General features: G+C 38.9%; 1 protein-coding gene across 1 annotated transcript in view; it reads left to right on the top strand.

Moving 5' to 3' along the window:
- The window catches only part of DNAH17 (dynein axonemal heavy chain 17), a gene marked incomplete at its 5' end in the record, with an annotated part of 124,228 nt that overhangs the window by 21,183 nt on the left and 78,135 nt on the right, over positions 1-24,910 (top strand). The window contains 13 exons of the mRNA XM_083357082.1: positions 2,428-2,571; positions 3,889-4,071; positions 5,158-5,412; positions 6,399-6,568; positions 7,335-7,557; positions 8,110-8,226; positions 10,011-10,097; positions 10,809-10,961; positions 11,984-12,232; positions 12,665-12,787; positions 20,813-21,160; positions 21,249-21,340; positions 24,524-24,650. Coding sequence (XP_083213208.1) covers positions 2,428-2,571; positions 3,889-4,071; positions 5,158-5,412; positions 6,399-6,568; positions 7,335-7,557; positions 8,110-8,226; positions 10,011-10,097; positions 10,809-10,961; positions 11,984-12,232; positions 12,665-12,787; positions 20,813-21,160; positions 21,249-21,340; positions 24,524-24,650 — 2,271 coding nt within the window. The remainder of the gene's footprint in view (positions 1-2,427; positions 2,572-3,888; positions 4,072-5,157; positions 5,413-6,398; positions 6,569-7,334; positions 7,558-8,109; positions 8,227-10,010; positions 10,098-10,808; positions 10,962-11,983; positions 12,233-12,664; positions 12,788-20,812; positions 21,161-21,248; positions 21,341-24,523; positions 24,651-24,910) is intronic.

Genomic DNA, 24,910 nt, shown 5'->3' with positions numbered 1-24,910 from the left:
TGACATTGTAAAAGTGATTGCAGTACAAGGAAAGTTTACAATATAGATTTGGAATTTCTCTTTTCTTGATCATATTCTTTCTGCTCACATGAAGCCAGACCAGAGCCATGTTACTCAAAGCAGTTCCTTAAATTTCCATGTGGCTTCTTCCAAGAAAGAGGATACTGGTTTGTATTAAATGTCCATAGCTTAATCTATATGTAGGAACTACTATAATTGAGATGTACACCTCAAATGTGAGTTTGCTTGATCTGTTATTCAGAAGTGTACTTCTGATAGGCTATCTAAGATATAAAAGGCATGTTATGGCCTATAAGCTATATATGTCCTAGAGACGCCCAATTTGAACAGGCCTGCAAAACAAAGTTGTATTCTCTGACTTTTATTCTCTACCAAAAAATGCTACTCCTACTTTATCTTGTCTATTTTTCTTTTCTTTTGTTAGATGTTTAAAAAGCTAAGAAAACCATCCATGTTTTTTTAATCTTCTTGTCCCATGTTTGTTTTGGGCCCTCATCCCTTCTCTGTATAATGGCAGAGCTGCCTGAACATTTTTCTTTTGTATCAATCATTTTTTAATTCAATCCAAGTTTATGTAGCATTCATTCAGTTTGAACTAGCTCTTCTTGTTTTACCACATATTATGTACTACCCACTGCCAGGCATAGATGCTATATTTTATGTAAACTGCATAGTCATTCCACAAGCAAATCATCTTTATATTTTAATATTCTTGTAGTTATCCTATTTACACCATCAACCAGGCAATTTTTCAATGTTCTTGCAGCGTGTATGATTTCCTTTTTATTCATGTTTTATACCAACACTTATAAAATTCATTTCAAGTCTACTTTTCAACATATCACTATTATTCCTGTGAGAATCTCTAAAATATTCCTTTTCCCTCACTTAATTATCACCCTGAATTTCCTCCCTTTATTTTTAATTCCATCCACTTTGGTGCAGGCTCCATATTTGCCCCTGATGGCCTACTTCAAAAATAGTTCCTATTTTCCATCAAAATTACTGTTTTTTCGCTGCTTCTTTTATTGTTAAGCATTCTCCAGTTTACTCGATTAAGGTCTTTGCACCTTTTTCTCTCCTAATACATTATACAATATGTTTCTCTCATTCTCTCACTTTTTTTTTGCAACCCTTTTCTCTGCCCATCATTAATTCATTCTGCTTAGAGATCTGTCTACTAATATTTTCTTATCCTTTCTTTTTCTGCAGCCATTTGAATTTCAATACTTTTATCTCCTTTCTTTTTCTTCCTTAATCATTTTTGTCCAAGAGCCACAATTGACATCAGAGAGAGAGAGAGAGAGAGAGAGAGAGAGAGAGAGAGAGAGAGAGAGAGAGAGAGAGAGAGAGCGCTCATGGACATTTTAACCCTTTATCTCCTTTTATTCTTCATTAATACTCTCAATTTTTCACCATAAATAATAAAATTGGTCACAGCCGTACCACATGCTGCACTCCCTTTTAGCATATTTTGGTCAGTCTACCAGAAGTGCAATGAAGGCCTGGTTTTAATCCAAACATGCTTGTGTTGTGGTATCTACCTCAGATTTCTAATCTAATCTTGCAAATCAATGTACAGCTAACAGCATTTCTCCCCCCACCCCCAGTTAAAAAGTACAGACAATGCTCTGAGGGGAGCATGCCCTACTTTAAAAACAGAAATGTTACAGAAGGAGTTCCTGTCTGGGAGAGAAGAAACAATGTCCTAAATGCACTACACGGTAAATAATATTTATGTAGGTAGTCCTCGACTTATGACCACAATTGAACTCAAAATTTCTGTTGTTGAGACATTTGTTAAGTGAGTTTTGCCCCATTTTACGACCTTTCCTGCCTCAGTTGTTAAGTGAATCACTGCAGTTGATAAGTTAGTAACTTGGTTGTTAAGTGAACCTGGTTTCCCTATTGACTTTCCTTGTCAGAAGGCCACAAATATGATCACATGACCTTGAGACACAACAATGGTCATAAATATGAACCAGTTTTCAAGCATCTGAATTTTGATCACAAGATCATGGGGATGCTGCAAAGGTTGTAACTGTGAAAAACCATCATGAGTCACTTTTTTCAATGCCATTGTAATTTTGAATGGTCACTAAAAGAACTGTTGTAAGTCAAGGATTACCTGCATTTATTTGTTTTTTGCCATCATTGTGGATGCAGAGCCATATGTGATGTGATATGCTTAAATTGAGCATATTTTTAATCTCTTAGTTCTCTTCCATAGTTTCTCTTTACTGAATACATATTGGAAATTACATCATGCACGTGTGTGTAAATTCTCGTTACTGAAGTATTGCTGAATGACTCTTTTTATGACCATTAAAGCAATTACTATTGACAGAAAGGATCTGATTAAACCTGATTCATTGCTTCTCTGAAATATTTTTTTTCTATCTCCAGGAAAATGCAGAGTTGTTCAAGGCTGACAAGACAACTGTAATATGGTCTCATTATATAGAATATATAGATGAAATAATCTTAGATGGATACTTTAAGTTTATACGCAAATCACTGCAGTTTCTACTCAGCAATATGGCAGCAGATGTAAGTAAATGAAATTTCAGTAGTATTTTTTTCTTTAATGGTACTTTTAATACACAAAGGTATGAATGGACACAATCTTGCATTTGTTACTAATTTGAAGATGTTTGCATCAAAACTCAATAAATTAAAACTCTGTGTTCAAAGACAGTTTTTAGTATAGGTAGTCCTTACTTATGAACACCCAACTAAGTCCAAAATTTATATTGTTAAATAAGACATTTGTTAAGTGAATTTTGCCCCATTTTACGACTTTTCTTACTTCAATTGTTAAATGAATCGCAGCAGTTAAGTTAGTGACATGGTTGTTAAGTAAACTGGGCTTCCCCATTGATTTTACTTGTCAGAAATTCACAAAAAGTGATCATATGACCCTGGGACACTGCGACAGTCATAAATATGAGTCAGTTACCAATCATCGGAATTTTCATCATGTGTCCATGAAGATGCTGCAATGGTCATAAGCGTGAAAAACAGTCAGAAGTCACTTTTTTTCAGTGCCATTGTAACTTTGAACAGTCAATAAATGAACTGTTGTAAGTCGAGGATTACCTGTAAAAGTCAATTAAGCAAGATATGTTAATGCCCACCTACCGGTATTTTGTAATGAGCCAACAGAACAAACCTTTTCAGATAGCATTCTCTGAGGTCTTACATGGGTTCAAAAGTATCCTGTTCCCAACTTCAAAGAGGTGTGCTATTGCATGTGTACACACACACACACTCATACACAATTGCTGTTTAATAGTCCTCAAAAGGGCACAGTGATGCAAGAGCAATTTTGGATTTACTGGATTCAAAGCTCATTTTCTCTTCTATGTAGCCCACAATTCTTATCCACTCCAGGCAATTGTATGCATATTCCCCTCCCACTGAAACCTATGGGAACTATTCTTTTGAAAACTGTGGAGGTGGGGAGGAAAGTACTGTATGTCCTGCTGCTCCCCACTACTTCTCTTCCCTCATTTTACAATTGTTCTGCAGTTTATTATTACCGCTCTCAACCAAACTGAATAGTAAAAATCAGAAGGATTCAAAATGCAAGGGATATAAAAGGGATATAAAAAAAGAGAATTTTATTTTGAATCCATAAACATACTGGGTTTTTGATGTATCTGCTGATTACATTGTCAGAGACTTAAAAATGATTTAATACAGTTTCAGTGAAAGCAAGTCTGCTTTATACTTTGAAAATAGGACCCTAACAATAATGATAGGACCAAGGGACCAGTGAGCTTGTAGAAAAGGGAAAAAGTCATTTTGAACAAACTTATTTTGAGTGAAAACTGATAAATGAAAACTGCACCAATGTGCTTTCAGGCCAATGTTGCCCCCTTATTTGAAGTACGGATGGAGTTGTATAAAGATGACTTAAGGTATCGTCCATCGCTGGAAGTGGGAGCAGAACACGGTTTTTTGGAAATGGTAGAAAACTTAATGAATGATATCTACGATACAGCAAAGCTTATATCCCGATTGGCAGAAGGGAAGCTTAGCTATAAGGTTAGTCCCAATCTATGGATCTTTTTTTCACCTGAATAAATGTAGAACAACTGATAACCACACAGGCAAGAGTTGACTATTATTCTGGTTCAAAATGCCTTGAGGGCATCAAACGAGGTTCCACCTGGCTTTACACAACGTTCTTATTGTTTGTGATGGGGCAAAGAAAGAGCAGTGAATATTTATATTTTAAAGAACTGTTGAACGTGCCCTCTCCCCCAATTTCTGCATACCTATTTTGAGGACGGAACCATGCAGTGATGTATCTAGGGTTGAAAATGAAGATTATAGCCCATGGCCCTACAGTGTCTGTTCAGGCAATCTCTAATTGAGCATCCAAGGAACAGCAATTAATGGGCACAGCAGCAAGCAGGCCCAGCAACAGTTTGCAAATCATGAGTGTTGTAAATTGGTATTAACGCTCATTGTGACATCCTTTTCTTTTTCCTTTTTTTTTTAAAGGAGGGTTGAGTCAAAGGACAGCTCGCTGGTCATCATCATGATGATGGTAGTAGTGGTGATGATTTCCTGTGGGAAGGCAGTATTGCAGACATTTTTCATTCTGTTCCCAAAATAATCGTATGAGCTGGGATGAGAAAGAGCAACGGGTGAAGAATGATGCAGTGAGCTCCACGATTGAGTGGGAACTTGAATGTGGACCTTCCCTGTCCCAGTTCAACAGCTTCAGCAGTATATTACAGTAGCTATTTTGGAAAAAAAATCCTCTTTTACTATTAAAAACATATTATTCTTTGCAATATTTTCAAGTAATGCACATTGGGACCCCTAGGGATCTTTCCCCATTTGATTTATAATTTTTTGTTCCCAGATAGAGATTTCCTGCAAATTTCTCCTATGGTTAAAAACAAAAATGCAGGAACAGACAGGCAGTATGAAAGAAGTGATCCAAGCTCTTTCTCAGTAGATAGCAAAGAAGCAACTGTCGTATAGAACCCCAGAATACTCTAATTATTAGGTGCAAATAAATAAATGTTCATTTAATACAACACATGACTGTTTTTTACAGGAGGCAACTAGTTAGTTTATATAATTATCTAATGCCAGTATGGTCCTTGATGTTTGCAGACTGACTTGGAAGATATGGGAGAACTAATAGAGATGCGGGAGGAAGTGTCAAACATTGTGGTGAATGCCATGAAACAGGGTGAGGAATATCAAGACTCCTTTGAAAAATACTCCTACCTTTGGATGGATGATCCCCAGGAATTCATGCAGCGCTTCCTCACTTTTGGCCATGCTCTCACACAGGAGGAGCTTGAATCACACGCGGAGGAGTATTTGCCACATGTTGCACCCACTCTTGAGCAATTCCAGCTACAGGTTAGAAGAGAAGGGGATGGATGTGTAAAGGGAGACTTCCATTCTTTATCTGGCTAAACCATAGAGTGTAATATTATGGGGGTATCTCCTACCCTGTTTCCTTAACCCTGTAATGACCACATCAGTGCTAATGAGGGTGTGTAATAATACATCTTGTGTACTCGTGGGACTCAAATATGTGAACAACTGTTTCTCTGTGTGGATGCTGCTTCCGGAAGTCCATTCTGGGCCTGGGTAACAAAAAATTAGTTACCGGTTCTGCAGAAGTGGTGCAAACTGGCTGAATCCCACCACTGATCTTGTGTCTTCTTTCAGTGGCTTCATTTCAATCATTCTTTTCCTATCTCTCTGTTCAGCCCTATTTGTTTTACAATGCCCCAAATCTGATTCTTAGAATATTGTCTCCTATCTTTGGTCTGTAAGATTGATTTTAATAAGAATGTGCATCTAGTGCAGGGGTCTTCAAACTTGGCCCTTTTATGACTTGTGGACTTCAACTCCCAGAATTCCTCAGCCAGCTGGCTGAGGAATTCTGGGAGTTGAAGTCCACAAGTCATAAAAGGGCCAAGTTTGAAGACCCCTGATCTAGTGCCTCTTCTAATTTTTACATTTTAATAATGGTCACCGCATAAATGATACACATGCCCAATGGTGTTTTTTTAACCTGAAAATCGTTTTGTCCGCATTACCTGTGCTTTCTTTTCTTCATCTTTTGTAAAGTATTTTTACTAATCATCCACAACCAGAAGAGGGTGCTCTGTCCCTAGAAAAGATAGCCTCCCCCCTTTCCCCCCCCCCCCAATTCTGCAGCAGTAATGGGAAGTTGACTATGCAGACTTTGTAGCACAAATTTATACTCCAGTCACCTGTATGTCCTCCATCAGGGAAAGAGTTAGAAAAGATAAGAAGCAGGAAGGTACAGTATATGTAGAAATCCTACTCTACTAGGTCTATTTCTGTTCTGAACTTTTTTTTTGGTTTCCTAGATTGATACATATGAAAAACTATATGAAGAAGTGTCCAAGTTTGATAATACCAAAGTGTTCAATGGTTGGCTGCAAAGTGACTGTCGGCCCTTCAAGCAAGCACTCCTGAACACTATCAAACGCTGGAGCTTAATGTTCAAGCAGCACCTCATCAATCATGTCACTAATAGGTAGAATGGGAAACTATTTTGACAATTTCCAAACATCTGATAACACAACTCTTTCCCACCCACCCACCCCAATATGGATGAGTTCAAGGCAATCACAGTGATTACCTTCAGAAATTTGCTATTTGTAATTAGGAAGCCCACAAGTAGGACATGGGTGTAATAACACCTCTCCCACTTGAATTAGCTGTCAACTGTACTGAATAAACATGCCAACTCTGATTGTGAAAATGTCACACAATATGATAGCTAGCAATTTCTGATGGCCTTATCCTTTGTCAATTTGTCTAATCTAGTTCTACAGCTATTTAGGTTAGTAGCCACTTTCACATGTTGTGGGAGGGAGCACCAAATTTAATTAGGAGCCCTGTAAAGAAACACTTTCTTTTTTCTATTCTGAAAATTAATCCAGTGTTGGGATTAAAAGTTAGACCTCTGGAAAAAAAAAATCTTCTTCCCCAGCTGTCTTCTCTCAGCAGAGAAAGACAGAAAACATGGCTAGGCTAAGAAGATGAGACAGCATGTTGCCTCTCAGTTAAAAAAAATTATTCTGTCTCAGAGGGTATCATTGCTTTCTATGTCTATGACAAAAATAAACACTATCGACTATGGAAGCTGAAGATGTAAGTTTATTGGTGTTTATATAAAGCCATCTTTTAAATTTGCTGTAAGATAGACTAACATGGCTACTCCTCTAAAGTTCAATGTTATTTCTGCATTGAAGGAAGCATTGAAGAGAGCCAGAATATCACTTTTCTGCCCTTTATAGCCTTCAGGAGCTTGCTACTTTCATGAAAGAGGCAAATGCAGGCTTAACTAAACCAGTGAAAGAAGGTGACTACGATGGGCTTGTTGAAGTGATGGCACACTTGATGAGAGTCAAAGAGAGACAAGTAGCTACAGACAATATGTTTGAGCCCCTAAAGCAGACTATTGAATTACTAAAATTGTATGGAGAAGAAATGCCTGAAGAGATCCATATGCAGTTGCATGTAAGTATACCAGCAGTAATTTTCACTAGAAACAATTAGCCATTAGCTATCTTTTTTTTAAAAAAAATAGTCTTTGGATGTAGTATAAAATGATAGGGTTCCTTTTGTACAATATAAACAATCCCAAGCATCAAATTTTTTTATATTTCCTATATGTTGGAACAGAAAGAAGTGCAGAACATTTAGAGAGAAAAAAATAATTTAGGAAAGTAAATACTTAATAAAACTCTAAATTTACACAATCTGCAGGGATCCATTCTATAATTCTGTTTCAACTGTCTGAGATCCAGTGTGATCTGTCATAGATGTTGTATTGTATACACGTTTCTTTACTGTTAACTGCTGAAATTGGTATTCAGAAAGTCACAAATATGAATCGACCAAGTCCTCAATAAATTGTACATCCTCTTATTTACCTATTTGACTACTTTATTTTCTTTTTTTCTCCTCATATTATCTACAATACTGTATTTCTCTCATCCAAAGGTCTCTCACAGCTGCATGAACAAAATGTCCGCTTTTATTTTTTAATATTATATTTTTGTCTTTTAGGAATTGCCAGAACAATGGAACAACACCAAAAAGTTGTCCTTCCAAGTCAAACAAAATGTGGCTCCTCTGCAAGCCAATGAAGTTACAATCATCCGAAGGAAATGCCAACAATTTGAGGTATGTTTTACGATTAAAGTCCAACTTTGTTCAAACTCCCTCAAATAACAATGGATACAACATAGATTAAGCACATTAGAGGAGGAAAGACACTTAAGATGGATACTTGCCACTTGCTTGGTGGCAAGGACCCATTCCATGAGAGGGCCCCTTTTCTGACACTTATTTTCCAACACTTCTGGGGTTTGGGGTTTCCACTCATAAAATTCTTGGGGAGAAAAGGAAACACCACCATTTTGGGACAGTCTCTTGGACCCAGCAGATTGCATCAGCACAAGAGATTCAGAGCCAGGCTGCAAACAATCAAAACAATAAAAAATTGAGACTTTTCAGTACAGATAGTCCTCGACTTACAACAATTCATTTAGTGACCATACAAGGTTCAACGGCACTGAAAAAAGTGACTTATGACCGTTTTTCAGAACTATGACGTTTTCAGCATCCCCGTGATCATCTGATCAAAATTCAGATGCTTGGAAACTGGTTCATATTCATGATCATTGCTGTGTCCCAAGATCATGTGATCACCTTTTGCAACCTTCTGACAAGCAAAGTCCATGGGGAAGCCAGATTTACTTAACAACTGGTTATTAACTTATCAGCTGTAGTAATTCACTTAACAACTGTGGCAAGAAAGGTCGTAAAATGAGGAAAAATTCACTTAACAAATGTCTCACTTAACAACAGAAATGTTGGGCTCAATTGTGGTCGTACATCGAGGACTACCCGTGTTCCTTTGCTGCTGTCCAGTGGGTGCCCTACTTTGTATCCATTGAGGTTGGCTATTTTGCTGCCTTTGCTTCCCTCTGCCTACATCTGACTGCCATGCCACCCACTGAGCGCTCTACATGCACAAGCCAGCCCAGCAGCTGACCATGGCCAGATTTGTAGTTTTTTGGGGTTTTTTTTTTTAAAAATGACAGCCAGATGACTGAGGCCCTGCCCTTGTCTGGCTTCAGGAGAGTTACTATCCTTACATTAACAACAGTTACCCTACAGGAGATTGCAGATTCTGAGAGTTGCCCTCCCTCACACTAGGGCTAGGTTGTGCCAGGCTGGCAGAGTGGACTGTTTTAAAGAGTGATAGTCTTCCCCAGTGGTGGGATTCAGCCAATTCACACCACTTCGGCAGAACCGGTAGCTAATTTCTTGTTGCCCAGGCCCAGAATGGACTTCCGGAAGCGGCATCCATACAGAGAACCAGTTGTCCACATATTTGAATCCTGCCACTGGTCTTCCCCAAGCTTTGCCCTGATTGCTATCAGTAAATGTTATAATCCAAGTTCATGATCATTCTGAATTGGTGGAAGCCAATATTGGTTCATACGTTTAGACTCCTGCAGTCATGCAACTCTTGGTGGCTTATAGAAATAAAATATACATAATACAATAACATCATTATCACCATTATCAAAGATGTAATCATAAAAAGTATATTCACAAGTGTATTGTGAAAAGTGTAACATAGAAACAATTCTTAAGTATCATTTTGCTATCTTAAAAAAGGCCCTCCAGAAAAGCCCCACCTCCTCCTTCCGGAAGGCCAACCAGGTTAAGGCAGTTAATCTCCCGGGATGAACTATTCCTTAGCGTGTAAGCTATAATGGTGGAGCATCTCCTCCCAACTCCAGACCTTCTGTTCTCACGGTAGTAGGGACCAACAGCAAATTTTTCATATTGGACAGGCCAATTCTGTTTGAAGGAGGAGGTCCTTAAGTATTCCAGTGTTGCATTTAGCAGTTATTAATTTCCTGTTCAAAATTTTCTTTCTCTTTTTTGTTCAGATTAAACAACATGAGTTCAGAGAGAAATTCCGAATCGATGCACCTTTCACTTTTGTTGATCCAGACCCATATAAATCCTTAAGCAAGGTATAATTTGCTAAGACAGTGCTTGCCAAACCTGGGCAAACTACCCCAGGTTTTTTTTTGGGGGGGGGGGGGTAACAACACACAAACCTATTAACCAGGCATTTACATTGACTTAAAGACTTCCACATATACTAAAATATACTCAAAAATCTCCCAATGTATTTTTATTAAGATGAAAATCAATGAAATTACCAGTGATTATTTCTTGAAATGACATTATAAATATTATTGTCTTTATAATACTGGTAGTCCTAGAGCTACAATTCACTGATCATTCGAAGTTACAATAGTACTGAAGGAAGAGACTTACAACTGGCCATCAAAGTTTGTTAAAAGTTTCTGATAAGCCATGTTTGGTAATGAAGGAAAAAGTTTGGGAAGCACCGTACTAAGATGTTGAAATGTCTGTCTAGGTAATATTGTATGGATTTCAAAGAATAACTGCTCTAATACACATGCAGTACTTTTACTGCCACAGTAAAATTCCCAGAGCGATTGAGCTCTCTTGTTTCCCTTTGTTGAGTTATATATGTCATTAATAACTGTCACATCTGCTATCAGCCATACATCAAGAAGGCTTCAATAAGGTCTTGAAAAATGGCCTGGAGTGCCACGTTGCTGGCTTTAGTGCTACTGAGAAGATAGACAGTAAAGATCTAACTTTTGTACTCAGCAAGTGGAAACCAATGCCTTTTCATTGTGTGCTTCCAGCAACAAAAAATGATTACTGGTATGGAGAAAGAGATGGAAGCCCTATCCAAATCTGCAAGCTTGTTTGAAGTATCTGTTCCAGACTACAAGCAGCTAAAAGCATGCCATAAGGAAGTGCGCTTGCTCAAGGAGCTCTGGGACATGATTGTCTTGGTAAGACTTTGAGGTGTAATTTGTGGAATGGGACAAGTGCTAAACTCTGAACCAAAATGGCAGGTCTTGCCACATCAAAAAGCAGAAAAAGTGAATTACCGAGGGAAGAAAATCCCAAGTTAGATCAATGTTGCTTCCCCTGTAACCCAAGGTTTTTTTTGTTTGCTTCTTTGTTTGTTTCATTGAAAATCTGCTGGTGGATTTCTTTGAGTGACTTTATCACTCTATTTTTGTTTGGAAGTGGAAGTGTGGCCAGGGTGTTTGATGAGCAGAATATTATTTCTTTAATGATTATATGGTTAGCATGATCTTCTTGGCAGAAGAGGAAAGTGACAATACCGGGGGTGATGATATTGTCATGTAAAATTCATGATGTATATGTTTGTATCAGATACCATAAAATCATTACAAAAATTTGTCACTTGCATGATGACATCACACCTTTGAGTCATGACTTTGATGTCATTGTGGTTTGTTACAGATACTCAGGGCTTTTTTTCTCATAGAATGCTCAGAACGGAGTTCCGGCACCTTTTTTGGATGGAACCTTGTAGGGTAGGCAAGGTGGCTTGTATGACATGTGTGAGTTCTGGCACCTTTTTCTTTTACAAAAAAAAAGCACTGCGGATACTTATGACTATTTCCAACTTCTTGGCATTGGGGGAGTTTTCTATCTTTATTTCTGAAGATATTGGTCGTTTACACCTAGAGCACCAAAGAGCAACTTGCCTATGCACCCATTAAATAACAAATCATTTAAAGCTGTATACTGTCTGTTCCTAATGCAGGAAAACATTTATTTTGAATGGCCCATTTGGGCTACTGAAAAATAGGTTTGAATATCACATTATTTGCGTTGCATAGGGATGAATGGTAGTAAAGGGTTAAAATAGATATCTTGTTACTATAAGTTTTTACTCCTTTGAGCTGTAAAATCTTCAAAGCCTTCAAAGTGATTCATAGGTTTTATAAGACTGTTTCTCTACAGAAAAGATTGCAGACATATATACATTTCCGTCTAGGTAAATGAAAGCATTAATGATTGGAAAACAACCAAGTGGAAAGAGATTAACGTTGAACAAATGGATCTTGATTCCAAGAAATTCGCTAAGGATGTGAGAAGTTTGGACAAGGAAATGAGACCATGGGATGCTTTTATAGGACTGGATAATACAGTTAAAAACATGATCACATCTCTTCGAGCTGTGAGTGAACTCCAAAATCCAGCTATCCGAGATAGACACTGGAAAGAACTCATGCAGGCCACTCAGGTAATCTAATGTAGGCTAAAACAAAGGCCCACAAGATTGATGATCACCATCATTGTCATCCTCATCATCTTTCTAATTTATGATCTTCCACCCACAAATTTGAAGTGTTCCAATAAAGTGAAATATAAAAAAATAGTATCTGTAGAAACCTATATAAAAACAACCTTTTAATTTTTCTATTGTTGTACTGTGAGCTGCCTAGAGTTATGGAACATAAGCTATATCAGCCTTTTAAATAAATGAATTGAATAAATATAAATGAAGGGAAAGTCATAAAACTGTTAGACCCAAACATTGGTTCTTCTGATTTCTTGTTAATCTGAATATAAACTGAAGCTGCAATTATTGTAGAATTGCAGGGTAGAATAGGAAGACTACAGATTAGTGTTCAGCTCTGGCTGACTGTCTTTCCTCACACGTATTCCGTACCAGGTGAAGTTTACCATGTCTGACGAAACAACACTGGCAGACCTGCTTCAGCAGAACCTTCACAAGTTTGAAGATGAGGTTCGCAGCATTGTAGACAAGGCTGTGAAAGAATCTGGGATGGAAAAGGTACTGTTTGCATGATGCCGTGACCATTAATTACTCCCTCCCAGGTACCGAACAGTTTGAAATGACATTGAACAGAGTTGTGATTCTCATCCTTTTCTTCATTATGTGGGCAAATCTCCACATAATGGGATCTGTTTGATGTTTTGGAAGAGCTGAGAACAAAATCTGACTGAGGTCCTGCATGCTAGGCAGCAAGCAAGCAAACATTGTTCAGTTTTAAGCCTTTTTTGGAAACCAAAGTTAAAATAAGCTTATCATTATACTGATTAAAATCAAACTTTTCCTTTTCCACATAAACCTTTGCATCGTCTGTTTAAATGTTTTTTTAATATAGTGTAATTACAAATATGTGTTATAATTATTCTTATCATCTCACAATATGGATTCTCCATTAAGTTCCCAGTCCAATTGGATCTAAAGGCCAAGAAAACTTTCAAACAGAGTCATTGATGTATCTGCTCAAGACAATATTGCAGCATTTAAATATGTTAAGTCTTTTAAAAAGTTTATTATTCTTTATTAATAAAACCTTATTAATATTAGGCCATCATAGACTTTCTTAACTAGGTTTAAGGCTTTAGAATAGAATAGAGCTGGAAGGGACCTTGGAGGTCTTCTACTCTTTTGGTTGTCTCAACAGAAATCAACCTCCCAATTAGAAAAAAACATTTAACAACTTATATGTCTTAACATCTCAGAAGAACGTAGACTCCATGGTAGGACATGAGAGGTTTCAATTGAAGTCTCAATTGAAGAAAGACTGTGTATTTCTGGAGAACCAGCTGTTGAAGACATTGGACATATTCTTCTTGACTGGAAACTGTGCTCTGCAGAAAGGGTTCTTATTTACGTTTTTATTTAAAAATTAAAAAAAACCCAGGCATCTGGGAGAAACTGTCTTACTTTTTACAGGGGATGAATGTTCAAGTCACTAGTGAGACTGCGGTGTTTTTTTTTTTCAAAAGCCATTTCAAAGAGGATGGAACATTTAGATCAGGATAAGCTTAGCTGTAGGGGTGATGACATACTAAGAACTTGTCCCATAGTGCTTTTTTTTGGTATCTATTTGTATATTTGCATTTGTTTTATATTTTTTGATACGGTCAAATGACTAAATCAAGTTTCCATTCCATTCCATTGCATTCTATTATTCTTATTTTGTTATTTGTATAGCATTTTGAGATAATGTGCTCATTATTACATTAATCAGAGGTGCATCAGGTCAGGGCTTGAAGTCCTACATTTGAAGTCCAGTAATTTTCTGAGCAACATTCAAAGCCCTAACTATCTTGGGATCAGAAGAATCCTCTGCTGCACATCAATTTGTCTTCAGGTCATAAATGGAAGCTTTTCTCTTAGTGAAAGGATGACAAGCAGAAGGTTACTTCGTACCACTAATGGAACTCTTTCCTAGCAAAGCCACTAGCGACTTCGTTTTCCCCCCTGTCCTTTTAGCACCACGGAGATACATGTTTATCCTTTGCAGAGCTTTTAGGTGTGCTGTCTTAAGCTATTGTAACTGCTGTTTCAATGCTGGCTTTACGCAGAGAAATTTGCTTTGCAGTATTGCATTGTTTGTTCTTTTATTGGGAACTGTTCTGGAACACAGCATATACAACATATAAAATAACCCTGCTGTGTAAATTCTGGAACAGTGTGCTGTGTTTGCCAAATTATGTTCCTCATTAGCTGGTATTATACACAACCGTGACCAGGAATGGAGCTGCCTTCTTTAATATTTGTCTTCCTTTTTTTTTTTTTTTTTTAAATTAAATTTATTATTTAAAAACATTGGACACAGTACCAGCGAGCTGACAAACCTTTTTGTCTACAATGTTTAAATATATATATATATACATGTATATATGTACATCAAAAATACACTTAAATACACTTAGATTACAAATTGGTGAAATACCACAATATTTAAAACAGTGAGCTAGTCTGTAAAACCTAATAGAGACCTTTCTTTTTATCCATCCAAAGATACAATTTGTTCCAAATTCTATAATAGTCTGATTGATCTTTATTCTTTAATTCCAAAGTTAATCTGTCCATTTCAGCGCAATCCCAAATTTTCCTAATAACCTCTTTTTGTCCTGGGATCTCATTCTTTTTCCATTTTTGCGCAAATGATATTCTAGCTGCTGTGATAATATGGATCGTTAAGTATAGCACATCTTTAGGATATTTCTCTTTCGTGATTCCCAACAAGAAAAGTTCTGGACTAAACTCCAGATCTTGTTTCAATATTTCTTTCAGCCAAATCCAAATCATTCTCCAAAATTTTTGTGTTTTACTGCAAGACCACCACGTGTGGAAGTATGTGCCTATCTCTTCAGAACACTTCCAACATTTGGGAGATACTGTTGTGTACATTTTTGCTAAGCGGGCTGGGGGAAGATGCCATCGGTAAAACATTTTAAATAAATTTTCTTTATACGATGAGGCCAGTGTTATCCTTTTATTCCTATCCCAAATTGTTTGCCAAGTATCTAGGTCGATGTTATGTCCTAAATTGTTAGCCCAGATCAACATGGGGTCTTTCACTTGCTCTTCAAACAGCTTATATCCCAAAAGTAATTTATAAAAATTCCTTATTTGTTTTGAGTCCGGTCCCAATAATATTTTGTCCAATGCTGTTTCAGAGGTATATATCCCCCATTCATTTTTATCCTTCCTAAATCTCGATTGGATTTGTAAGTAGGCCCACCAATCGAGTTTTATACCTTGTAATTCTAGTTCATTCCTAAGTTTCAATTCCCCCTCCTCATTCAGAATATCCTTGTATGAGATTATGTTACCCAAATCAAACAGATTTGGGTAAACTATCGCTTCAAGGGTGGATAGCCAGACCGGTATTTTGGTGTAATTGTGAGATCTAATTTTTTTCCAAGTATTGAGTAGCGCTTGCCTGATCCGGTGTCTTTGAAAATGCGAGAAAAGACCTTGTTTCTCCGTCCATAGGAAAGCATGCCAGCCATATTGCAAATCGTGACCCTCTAAAGTTAATAGTCTTCTATTTCTCAAGATTACCCATTCTCTAATCCAGCTCAGGGCCGCGGCGTGGTAATATAATTCCCAGTCTGGCAATCCAAAACCCCCATTTTCCTTCGTGTCTTGTAAATATTTCAATTTAATTCTTGGTTTTTTCCCCTGCCAAATAAAATTTAGTGATAATTTATCCAAATTTCGAAAAAATTTAGAGTCGAGTTGAATTGGGATATTCTGAAACAGAAACAGGATTTTAGGCAGAATGTTCATCTTAATGACAGCGATTCTTCCCAATAATGAGAGTTTTAGGTTTCCCCATCTTTCCAGGTCACCTTTTATTTGATTCACTACACTATCATAATTATCCTTTTTGAGTGAAGTGCATCTAGCCGTAATGTTAATCCCTAAATATTTTATTTTCTTGACTATTTCTATATCCGTGATTTCGGCCAGATTACCTTTTTGTTTATTGGTCATATTTTTAACAATCATCTTGGTCTTATTTCTATTTATTCGCAGTCCGGCAACCTCACCATATTTAGATAATTCTTCCAATAGCTTTGGTCCCGTCTGACATGGATCCTCCATAATAAAAACTAGATCGTCCGCGAAAGCTTGCAATTTAAAGGTTTCCTTTTTAATGGTTAATCCTTTTATCTTTGGGTCGTTTCTTATAGTTCTCGTTAATACTTCAAGAGTCAATATAAACAGCAACGGTGATAAGGGGCAGCCTTGCCGTGTTCCCTTTTGAATTTGAAACTTGCTAGATGCTTCCCCATTAATAATTATTTTTGCTTCCTGATTGTCATAAATTGCCCTAATTATATTTATAAATTTTTCACCCATATTCATAAAGCTAAGCTGTTGGCACAAAAAAGACCATTTAACATTGTCAAATGCCTTTTGGGCGTCTAAGAAAAGTAATGCCATCTGTTGTTCGCTATGTAATTCATAGTACTCCAATGTATCTAATATTATTCTAATGTTGTGCTTAGTGTGTCTCTTAGCGAGAAAACCATTTTGATCTGCGTGTATGAAATCATTCAGAAATCGTTTCAATCGTTCCGCTATAATTGATGTAAATATCTTGTAGTCCGAGTTAAGAAGTGATATGGGTCTGTAATTTTGGATTAATGTATGGTCTGTGTTATCTTTCGGAATAAGGGTTATGTTTGCCTCTAGCCAAGATTTAGGCGTCCTTGCGCCTTCTAATACTGCGTTAAATACCTCCACTAGGGGTTGAGCTAGGATATTTTGTAATTCTTTATAAATCTCTGATGGAAGACCGTCGGGTCCCGATGCTTTATTATTCTTTTGTGCATTAATAGCTTTTATCACCTCAGATAGTCGAATTTCCTCGTTTAACATATTTCTGGTATCTTCTGTGACCTTAGGTAGTTTGGCTCTTTGAAAATATTCCTCCATTTTCTCCACACTTGCCTGGCTATCTTCTTTATATAAACGTTCATAAAATTCCTGGGCTATAATTTTTTTTTTTTCCTCCTGGTGGAATATTCTCCCTTCCTCATCTCGTAGTTCGTGAATCCAGTTTTTCCCCTTTTGTTTTCCCAATTTGTATGCGAGCCACCGGCCCGGTTTATTTGCATTTTCAAAAAAATTTTGTTTCGTGTTTCTCAATTGTTGTGCCAATTTCTCTTTGTCTAGAATGTTAAGTTTGTGTTTAATCAGATCCATAGATTGCTTGATATTCTCTTTTTGTGGATCTTGTTGGAGTGTAACTTCTAAGCTCTTATATTCCTCTTCTAATCTTTCCCGTTGTTGTCTTTTCCCCTTATTTTTATATACCATATATGCCCTCGCTACCCCTCTCATCACAGCCTTAGCTGTATCCCAATTGTTTTGTACTGAGGTGTCTATAGCTTTATTTTCCTTAAAGAAAAAACTTAGTTCTCTCTCCATCTTAGATTTGAATTCGTCTTCTTTTAAAATTGCTCTTTGAAGCGTCCATCTGGATATTTTTTTGGAACCTTTCCAGATAAGTTTAATAGGATTGTGATCTGCCCAAGTACCTGTCGCTATATGTACCTCATCTATTTCTGAACTAATTTCTTTCGTCATCCACACCATGTCTATTCTAGACCATGAGTTATGTCGGTTGGAGTAATATGTATATTGTCTAGCCTTACGATTTCTTTCCCTCCAGACATCTTGGATATTTAGTTCCTCAGCCAAGTTAAGAAAAGATCTCGGTAGAGTTCTTCTCTTCTTTTTCCTAAGCGTCTTTCCCATATAATCCAAATTTATATCTAGGATAGCATTAAAATCTCCTATTAAACAAATCTCCTCATAATCAATGCTACATATCTTATTGTGAAGTGTTTTGAAAAATTGTTCTTGGTTATGGTTTGGGGCATATATCTCTACCATCATGACCTTCCTGTGATTTATTATAACCTCGACTATCAGTATTCTACCCTCTTTATCGTTATAAATTAGTTTTGCAGTCAATTTTGGGTTTACATATAGTGCCACTCCTCTCTTTTTCTTGTGTCGGTCTAAGGAAACGAATAGGTTCCCTATTCTTGGTTGTACTAACAAATATTTTTGTTGTTCCTTTATATGGACTTCTTGTATTGCCACGATATCCAATTGTTGGTGAATAAGCCTATTAAAAAATTTCCGCCTTTTCACTGGCGAATTCAATCCATTAATATTCACAGACATAATACTACACTCACCTCCCTTCATCTTACTTATTTCTGGTTTTTGTGGATCTCGTGATTCGGGGCTCTCTCTCTTCCTTGTCTCTAGTTCCATGTTTCTCTGTTAACTCACCGGATTTGTTCCTTCTATCCTCTGTAGCTAAGATCTTCCCATCCATTGCCACACGTATTGTATCTCTTTCTCTTACCTCCCTTCCATCTTGATCTTCTAAATCTACTTCCTCTTGGCTATGGAAGTGGCGTTTGTAAAAATCTTCTGCCTTCTCTATCGTGTCCAGTCTATGCCTTCTATCCTGCCACGTAACAAGAATACCCTCTGGAGTTAGCCATCTAAAGTTTACATTTTCTCTTATTAGTTTGGATGTTAAGAATTGATAGCCGCGTCTCAGATCCCTCATCCTTTTAGGTATCTGTTTAAGGATGGTGATTGGTTGGCCCCGAAATTCTAATGGTTCCTCTCTAGATCTATGCAGAAGCTCATCCCGAATTGATTTTTTAACTAACCTTACATGTACTTCTTTTGGGAGGTTGTGCCTTCTCGCATAATTAGTTTGGACCCTGTATGTTTCATCAATTTCCGCCAGCATTTCCTCCTTCCCTACACCGAGTGCCTTTGCCATCAGTTCTGCCATCATGACCAACAGATCTTCCCCTCTTTTTTCTTGAACGTTCTGGAAGCGTAGATAATGAGCAGCCTTTTCTGCTTCCAGAAAAATGACTGTTGTTTCTAATTCCTTATTAGCCTGAAGGAGTGTTTCATTTAAATCATCTACTCTCTTTTCCTCTTTTTCCATTCTAGCTTCCATATCTTGAAGTCTTTGTTCATTTTTGACTAATTGCTGTTGAATCCCTTCAAATTTATCATCTATCGCTTGGATTTTCCCCTTTAATTCACCAGTGTCGTTTCTTATTTGGCCTATTTCTCTCTTCATCTCCTCGTGGTTTTTGGCCATTGCCTCGTGTAGGTTTTGCAAAAGGGCATGTAAATCTTTAAAGGAATTCGAGTTAGATCTTTCCCTTTGCAGCATATCCTCTATAGATTTCTGATTGGAGGGACTTGAGGCCATCCCCTGTCCCTGTGCTGCTGCCTTTTTGCCAGCGCTAGGCTTAGTTGCTCCCGAGATACTTGTCATGTTTCCCCAATTTTAACAGCGTTTTATCAATGTATAATACCCTGAGTCTTATATAAACCTTTTAACTCTATGACAAAAGATATATAAAACAGTTACCACCAGATACTTATTACCAACTAAGCAATTTATATAATAAAATTCTATAGTATGAATATAATCAAAGTCACGTTCTTCTTCTTTTTCCCCCCCCCCCCGTTTCCGGCGCAGAAATTGGCACCTTTTCCGTCTTCCTCTGCTGTCAAAGACCAGTAGGTGTCCCACTAAACAAACCTCCAGTTACTAAATTGCTATATCAAATGGCCGCCCGTGACAAGTAGAGTAGAATTTCAAAAGTTTCAAAAGTTCACAAATTCAAAATTTACCAGGATAGACCAGACTAGACCAAGCTGATCGCTTTCCACGCCCGACAATCCAGAGTTCAGTCTCTAAGGCTCCAAAGCTCAGACTTTGACTTGTTGTAGCTTTTCTCCAGCTAGAATACAGTCATATAGTCTTCGGCTTTCTTTCCCTTGCTGTTTTTGCCAAACGCCTCCCTCAAGACTTCTATCGCCGCTTATTCCCTCTCCGTGAGGCTCCCACTTCGAACCAGTACCTCTTTCACAAGCGCTTCCTATTTAATATTCGGATACACTCTCCGTCAGCTCCGCTCTACCGTTGTCCCGCTGCTTACGTGCTAGCTCCGTCCCTCTGTCAGATCTTCATGTCGGCCATTACTGGCCTCCTTCTCCCCGGTTCGCTCGCATCAGACTTTCTCCGGATCTTCAACACGAACTGCCGCTCATGAAGGTTCTCCGGGCTGCCTGCAACTTCGGATGTCCCTACAGGACCTCCTGAAGCTCCGAAAAGCCCCCGCGAACACTGGGTGAGAGGTTGTGCGAGGAGAGAGCTCCGTTCACACAGCCGCCCGCTCTGACAGTTGGCTCCGCCCCCATTTGTCTTCCCTTTTAAAGTCCTGTATCCACGAGTTAGAAATTAGTGCATAAAGGATCCCATTGGCTTCAGTTCCCATGATCCCAGCAAGCATAGTTTTGGGCCAACATAGTTGATGTGTTATGAATATGTAATTTCAACAGATTAGGATACCACTAAGCAAGGAAGCGGGGTTCTCACAATGTTGCCTTGTTTGGTTTGCTTTAGCAAAATAGAACAGATCCACCTGCATTTGCAATACAGCAGTTTTAAAAACGTTTCTCCCCTTTTATTATTATCTGAAGGTGTTGAAGGCTCTTGACAGTACCTGGTCAACCATGCAGTTTGAACATGAGCCTCACCACAGGACGGGAACAATGATGCTGAAGGCAGACGAAGCACTAGTAGAAACCCTTGAAGAGAACCAAGTGCAGCTCCAGACTCTGATGACTTCTAAGTATCTGGCCCACTTCCTACAGGAGGTCTCCAGCTGGCAGCAGAAATTATCCACTGCTGACTCTGTGATATCCATTTGGTTTGAAGTCCAGAGAACCTGGAGTCACTTGGAAAGCATTTTCATTGGCTCAGAAGACATTCGAAACCAGCTTCCTGAGGATTCAAAGCGTTTTGATGTCATTGACAAAGATTTTAAAGTAAGCAAGCTTCCTTTTAAGCATTGATTCTGTTACTGTTGCAAAAAATACTACTAGAATGGCTAACAAATCTTTCTTCTCTTTAAAGGAATTAATGGCTGATGCAGTAAAAACTCCAAATGTGGTTGAGGCAACAAATAAACCAGGTCTCTATGACAAGCTAGAGGGCTTGCAGCAAAGGTCAGGAGGCTAATTTTGTCAAAATGCAAATGTAAAATAGAGCAGAAGGAATGATTTTTTGCAGCAGAAGCAAGTCATAGGGTGACAATTCTTGCAAGTCCACCTTTTAGTCAAAGAGAGAGAGAGAGGGAGGGAGGGAGGGAGAGCACCATTTCATCACTGCCAAGTTTCTATTTATAATTTCTGTTTGTTTTTAATGGCGGCATTAAATGGTGCTAGGCCTCCATTCTGAATAACTAAAATTCTTCAGCTAGGACTTGGAGACAGAAGCTTTTTCTACTTGGCCTTGTTTTGGAAATAATTGTCTGTCACAATGATAACTTGGGTTAGTTATGTTTCAGTGGCTATGGAAAATGTATTTGAGTAGTTGTCCCAGCGTACTAATGCATAGGCTGCCTCAAACAAGAACCATTGTTGCAGTGTTAGCTAATGAAGATTATTTCATTAATTCTTTAAACTGAAAAATAATAGATAATATACAAAGCATAACTTGAGCACCAAATTTATCACAGCCTCTGATACAACACATTTGCAAGTAACCTTTTACTTGTTGGTTTGGTGCTATTCCTACAATTTATTTATTTTATTTATTTAAATTTCTATACCACCCATCTTACCTGAAGCTGGTAAGATATGCATGCCCATTTCTTACCAGTCTTGTCCCTTTTGAGTAATTTCTGAGTCACGTCCATCAAAAGTGTTAATGATCATGTTGGCATCAAACAAAATGAGGGTTCTCTTTATGGTGGAGATTTCCCTGCTTTCTTGGGTTTTCCAGAAGCTAACATTTAGGCTGAAAGCTGCTTGGGACAGAAGCCACTTTTGGTTTTGGTTACCTCATCCCACTACAAGCAGTAAATGGAAACCAGATGATGTTCAAAGGGCCCAGTGCTCCTATATCTGTCTCTGTTTCCCTGGAAGTGTGGTGCTGAGGTTGAAAAATGATATATTTTTAAAAAATAATGAGATGCATGGGAGTGCTTCAAGCCTGTCTTTTGCCCCTCTGATTATTATTAGTCCTCACAAGGACCTGAGACATCCTGAGGAAGTAAAATGGCACTCAATTGAAGGCTATCTTGTCAGTCTAAAATGCTCCCAGCCAATATCACCTTCCCAAGAAAAATCAAAGTAGGGATGAAGTCAATTACATTCCCTAGCAAAGAAGGAGAATGCCATGTAGGCCAAAAAGAAGAAGTACAGTGAAGTGAAGAAAAAAAAAGTGGGGAAATACGAATGCACAGAAGAGAGTCATATTTAAATGGATCAACTATTTGGGAGATTCCAGTTCCACTTCTCGTATTTAATAATTTGATTTCTATACTGCCCTTCTCCCAAAGGACTCAGGGCAGTGAACAGGGCAATACACAATAAAAATCGAATACAAAAATTAAAAAGTCATTAAACATCATGCCCATAAAATAGATATTAAAGTTAAAACTAGTTTTAAAAACCCAACCCCATCCCGTCAGACCAGGCCAGCTTGTTCGAAAAAGAATGTTTTTAGATCGCGCCGGAAGGAGCGAAGGTCGGGGGCCATCCGGAGCTCAACCGGTAAGCGGTTCCAAAGGTCTGGCGCGCCCACAGAGAACGCTCTCCCCCTGGGGGTCACCAATTGGCATTCTTTGATCGGCGGCACCCTGAGGAGGCCCTCTCTGTGGGAGCGCACTGGACAGAGGGAAGTTGACGCCGGCCGCAGGTGTTGCCGTAGGTAATCCGGACCCATGCCATGAAGGGCTTTGTAAGTCATAACTAACACCTTGAACCTCACCCGGAGAGCAACCGGTAGCCAATGCAGCTCGCGGAGCAAAGGTGTAACATGGGAGTATCGGGAAACTCCCAAGACAACTCGCGCAGCTGCATTCTGCACCAGTTGGAGTCTCCGGGTGGACCTCAAGGGCAGCCCCATGTAGAGAGCATTACAGTAGTCTAGACGAGAGGTCACGAGTGCATGAGTGACTGTGCACAAGGCATCCCAGTCTAGATAGGGCCGCAACTGGCGCACCAGGCGAACCTGGGCAAAGGCCCCCCTAGTCACAGCTCCAATATGCTCTTCCAAAGAAAGCTGTGAGTCTAGAAGGACCCCCAAGTTGCGGGCCCTATCTACGGGGGGGTAATAGCTCACACCCCATGGCCAATGATGGAATGATCGGAATTTCCTGGGATGCCGGCACGAACAGCCACTCAGTCTTGTCAGGGCTGAGTCGAAGCCTGTTCCTCCCCATCCAGACCCGGACCGCCTCCAGGCAACGGGACATCACGTCGAGGGCATCACTAGGGTGGTTTGGGGTCGAAATAAAAAGCTGGGTATCATCAGCATATTGGTGATACCCAACTCCAAAACCACGAATGATCTCACCCAGCGGCTTCATATAGATGTTAAACAGGAGAGGCGAGAGAACCGATCCCTGAGGAACTCCGCAAATGAGAGGTCTCAGGGTCGATCTCTGCCCCCCTGCCAACACCGACTGCGAACGTCCCAGAAGGTAAGAGGAGAACCACTGGAGAACTGTGCCTCCCACTCCTAACCCCCTGAGACGTCGCAGCAAGATACCATGGTCGATGGTATCAAAAGCCGCTGAGAGGTCTAAAAGGACTAGGACAGAGGAACAACCCCTGTCCCGAGCCCGCCAGAGATCATTCACCAGCGCGACCAATGCCGTCTCCATGCTGTACCCGGGCCTGAAACCCGATTGGTACGGGTCTAGGTAGTCAGCTTCATCCAAGAACAAAGGGAGCTGCTGCGCCACCATGCTCTCAACAACCTTCGCCAAAAAGCAAAGGTTGGAGACCGGACGATAGTTGTTTAAAATTGCTGGGTCCAAGGCAGGTTTCTTGAGGAGGGGTCTCACCACTGCCTCCTTCAAGGCGGCGGGAAAACTACCCTGACTCAAAGAAGCAGTAATCACTGAATGGAGCCAGCCTCGTGTCCCATCACGGGCTGCATAAGTCAGCCAGGAGGGGCACGGGTCCAACAAACACGTGGTGGAGCTCAGCTTCCCCATGATCTTGTCCACTTCTTCAGGAGTCACAGGGTCGAACTCTTCCCAGATCAGTATTGACCCTGAGAAAATTAAACCTCTGCTTTAAAGTCTACCTCAGTATACATCTATAGTGATGGATAATGATAATCTTAGAGAGAGCAAAAAGAATGCTATTACTACTTTCTTCTCTCTTGCTTTTTAGTTTGGCACTCTGTGAAAAAGCTCTGGCTGAATATTTGGAAACCAAAAGACTGGCTTTCCCTCGATTTTATTTTGTATCTTCTGCTGATCTGCTGGATATTTTGTCCAATGGTAATGACCCTGTTGAGGTACGATGGAATGTTTTGGGTTATTTATTTATTTATTTGGAACTTGTAATGGAATTTGTAATTGAATGTCAGGAGTTTGACTAAGTTCTCTTTCCCACATAAAAATTAATGCATCCAATACAAATACCACAAAATAATAGAAACTGAACAAGATTTCTGTGACTTGATAACAGTTGGGGAAAAGGGTTGTAGCTTAATGAAGCCTATGGTTTAAATTTTGACAATCTCACTTAACAGTTAATAAAAAGACCTTCCTCTCA

The sequence above is a fragment of the Vipera ursinii genome, assembly GCF_947247035.1.
Source record: "Vipera ursinii genome assembly, chromosome: 2".
Classification (NCBI taxonomy): domain Eukaryota; kingdom Metazoa; phylum Chordata; class Lepidosauria; order Squamata; family Viperidae; genus Vipera; species Vipera ursinii.
This window is presented reverse-complemented; position numbering and strand designations above follow the sequence as displayed.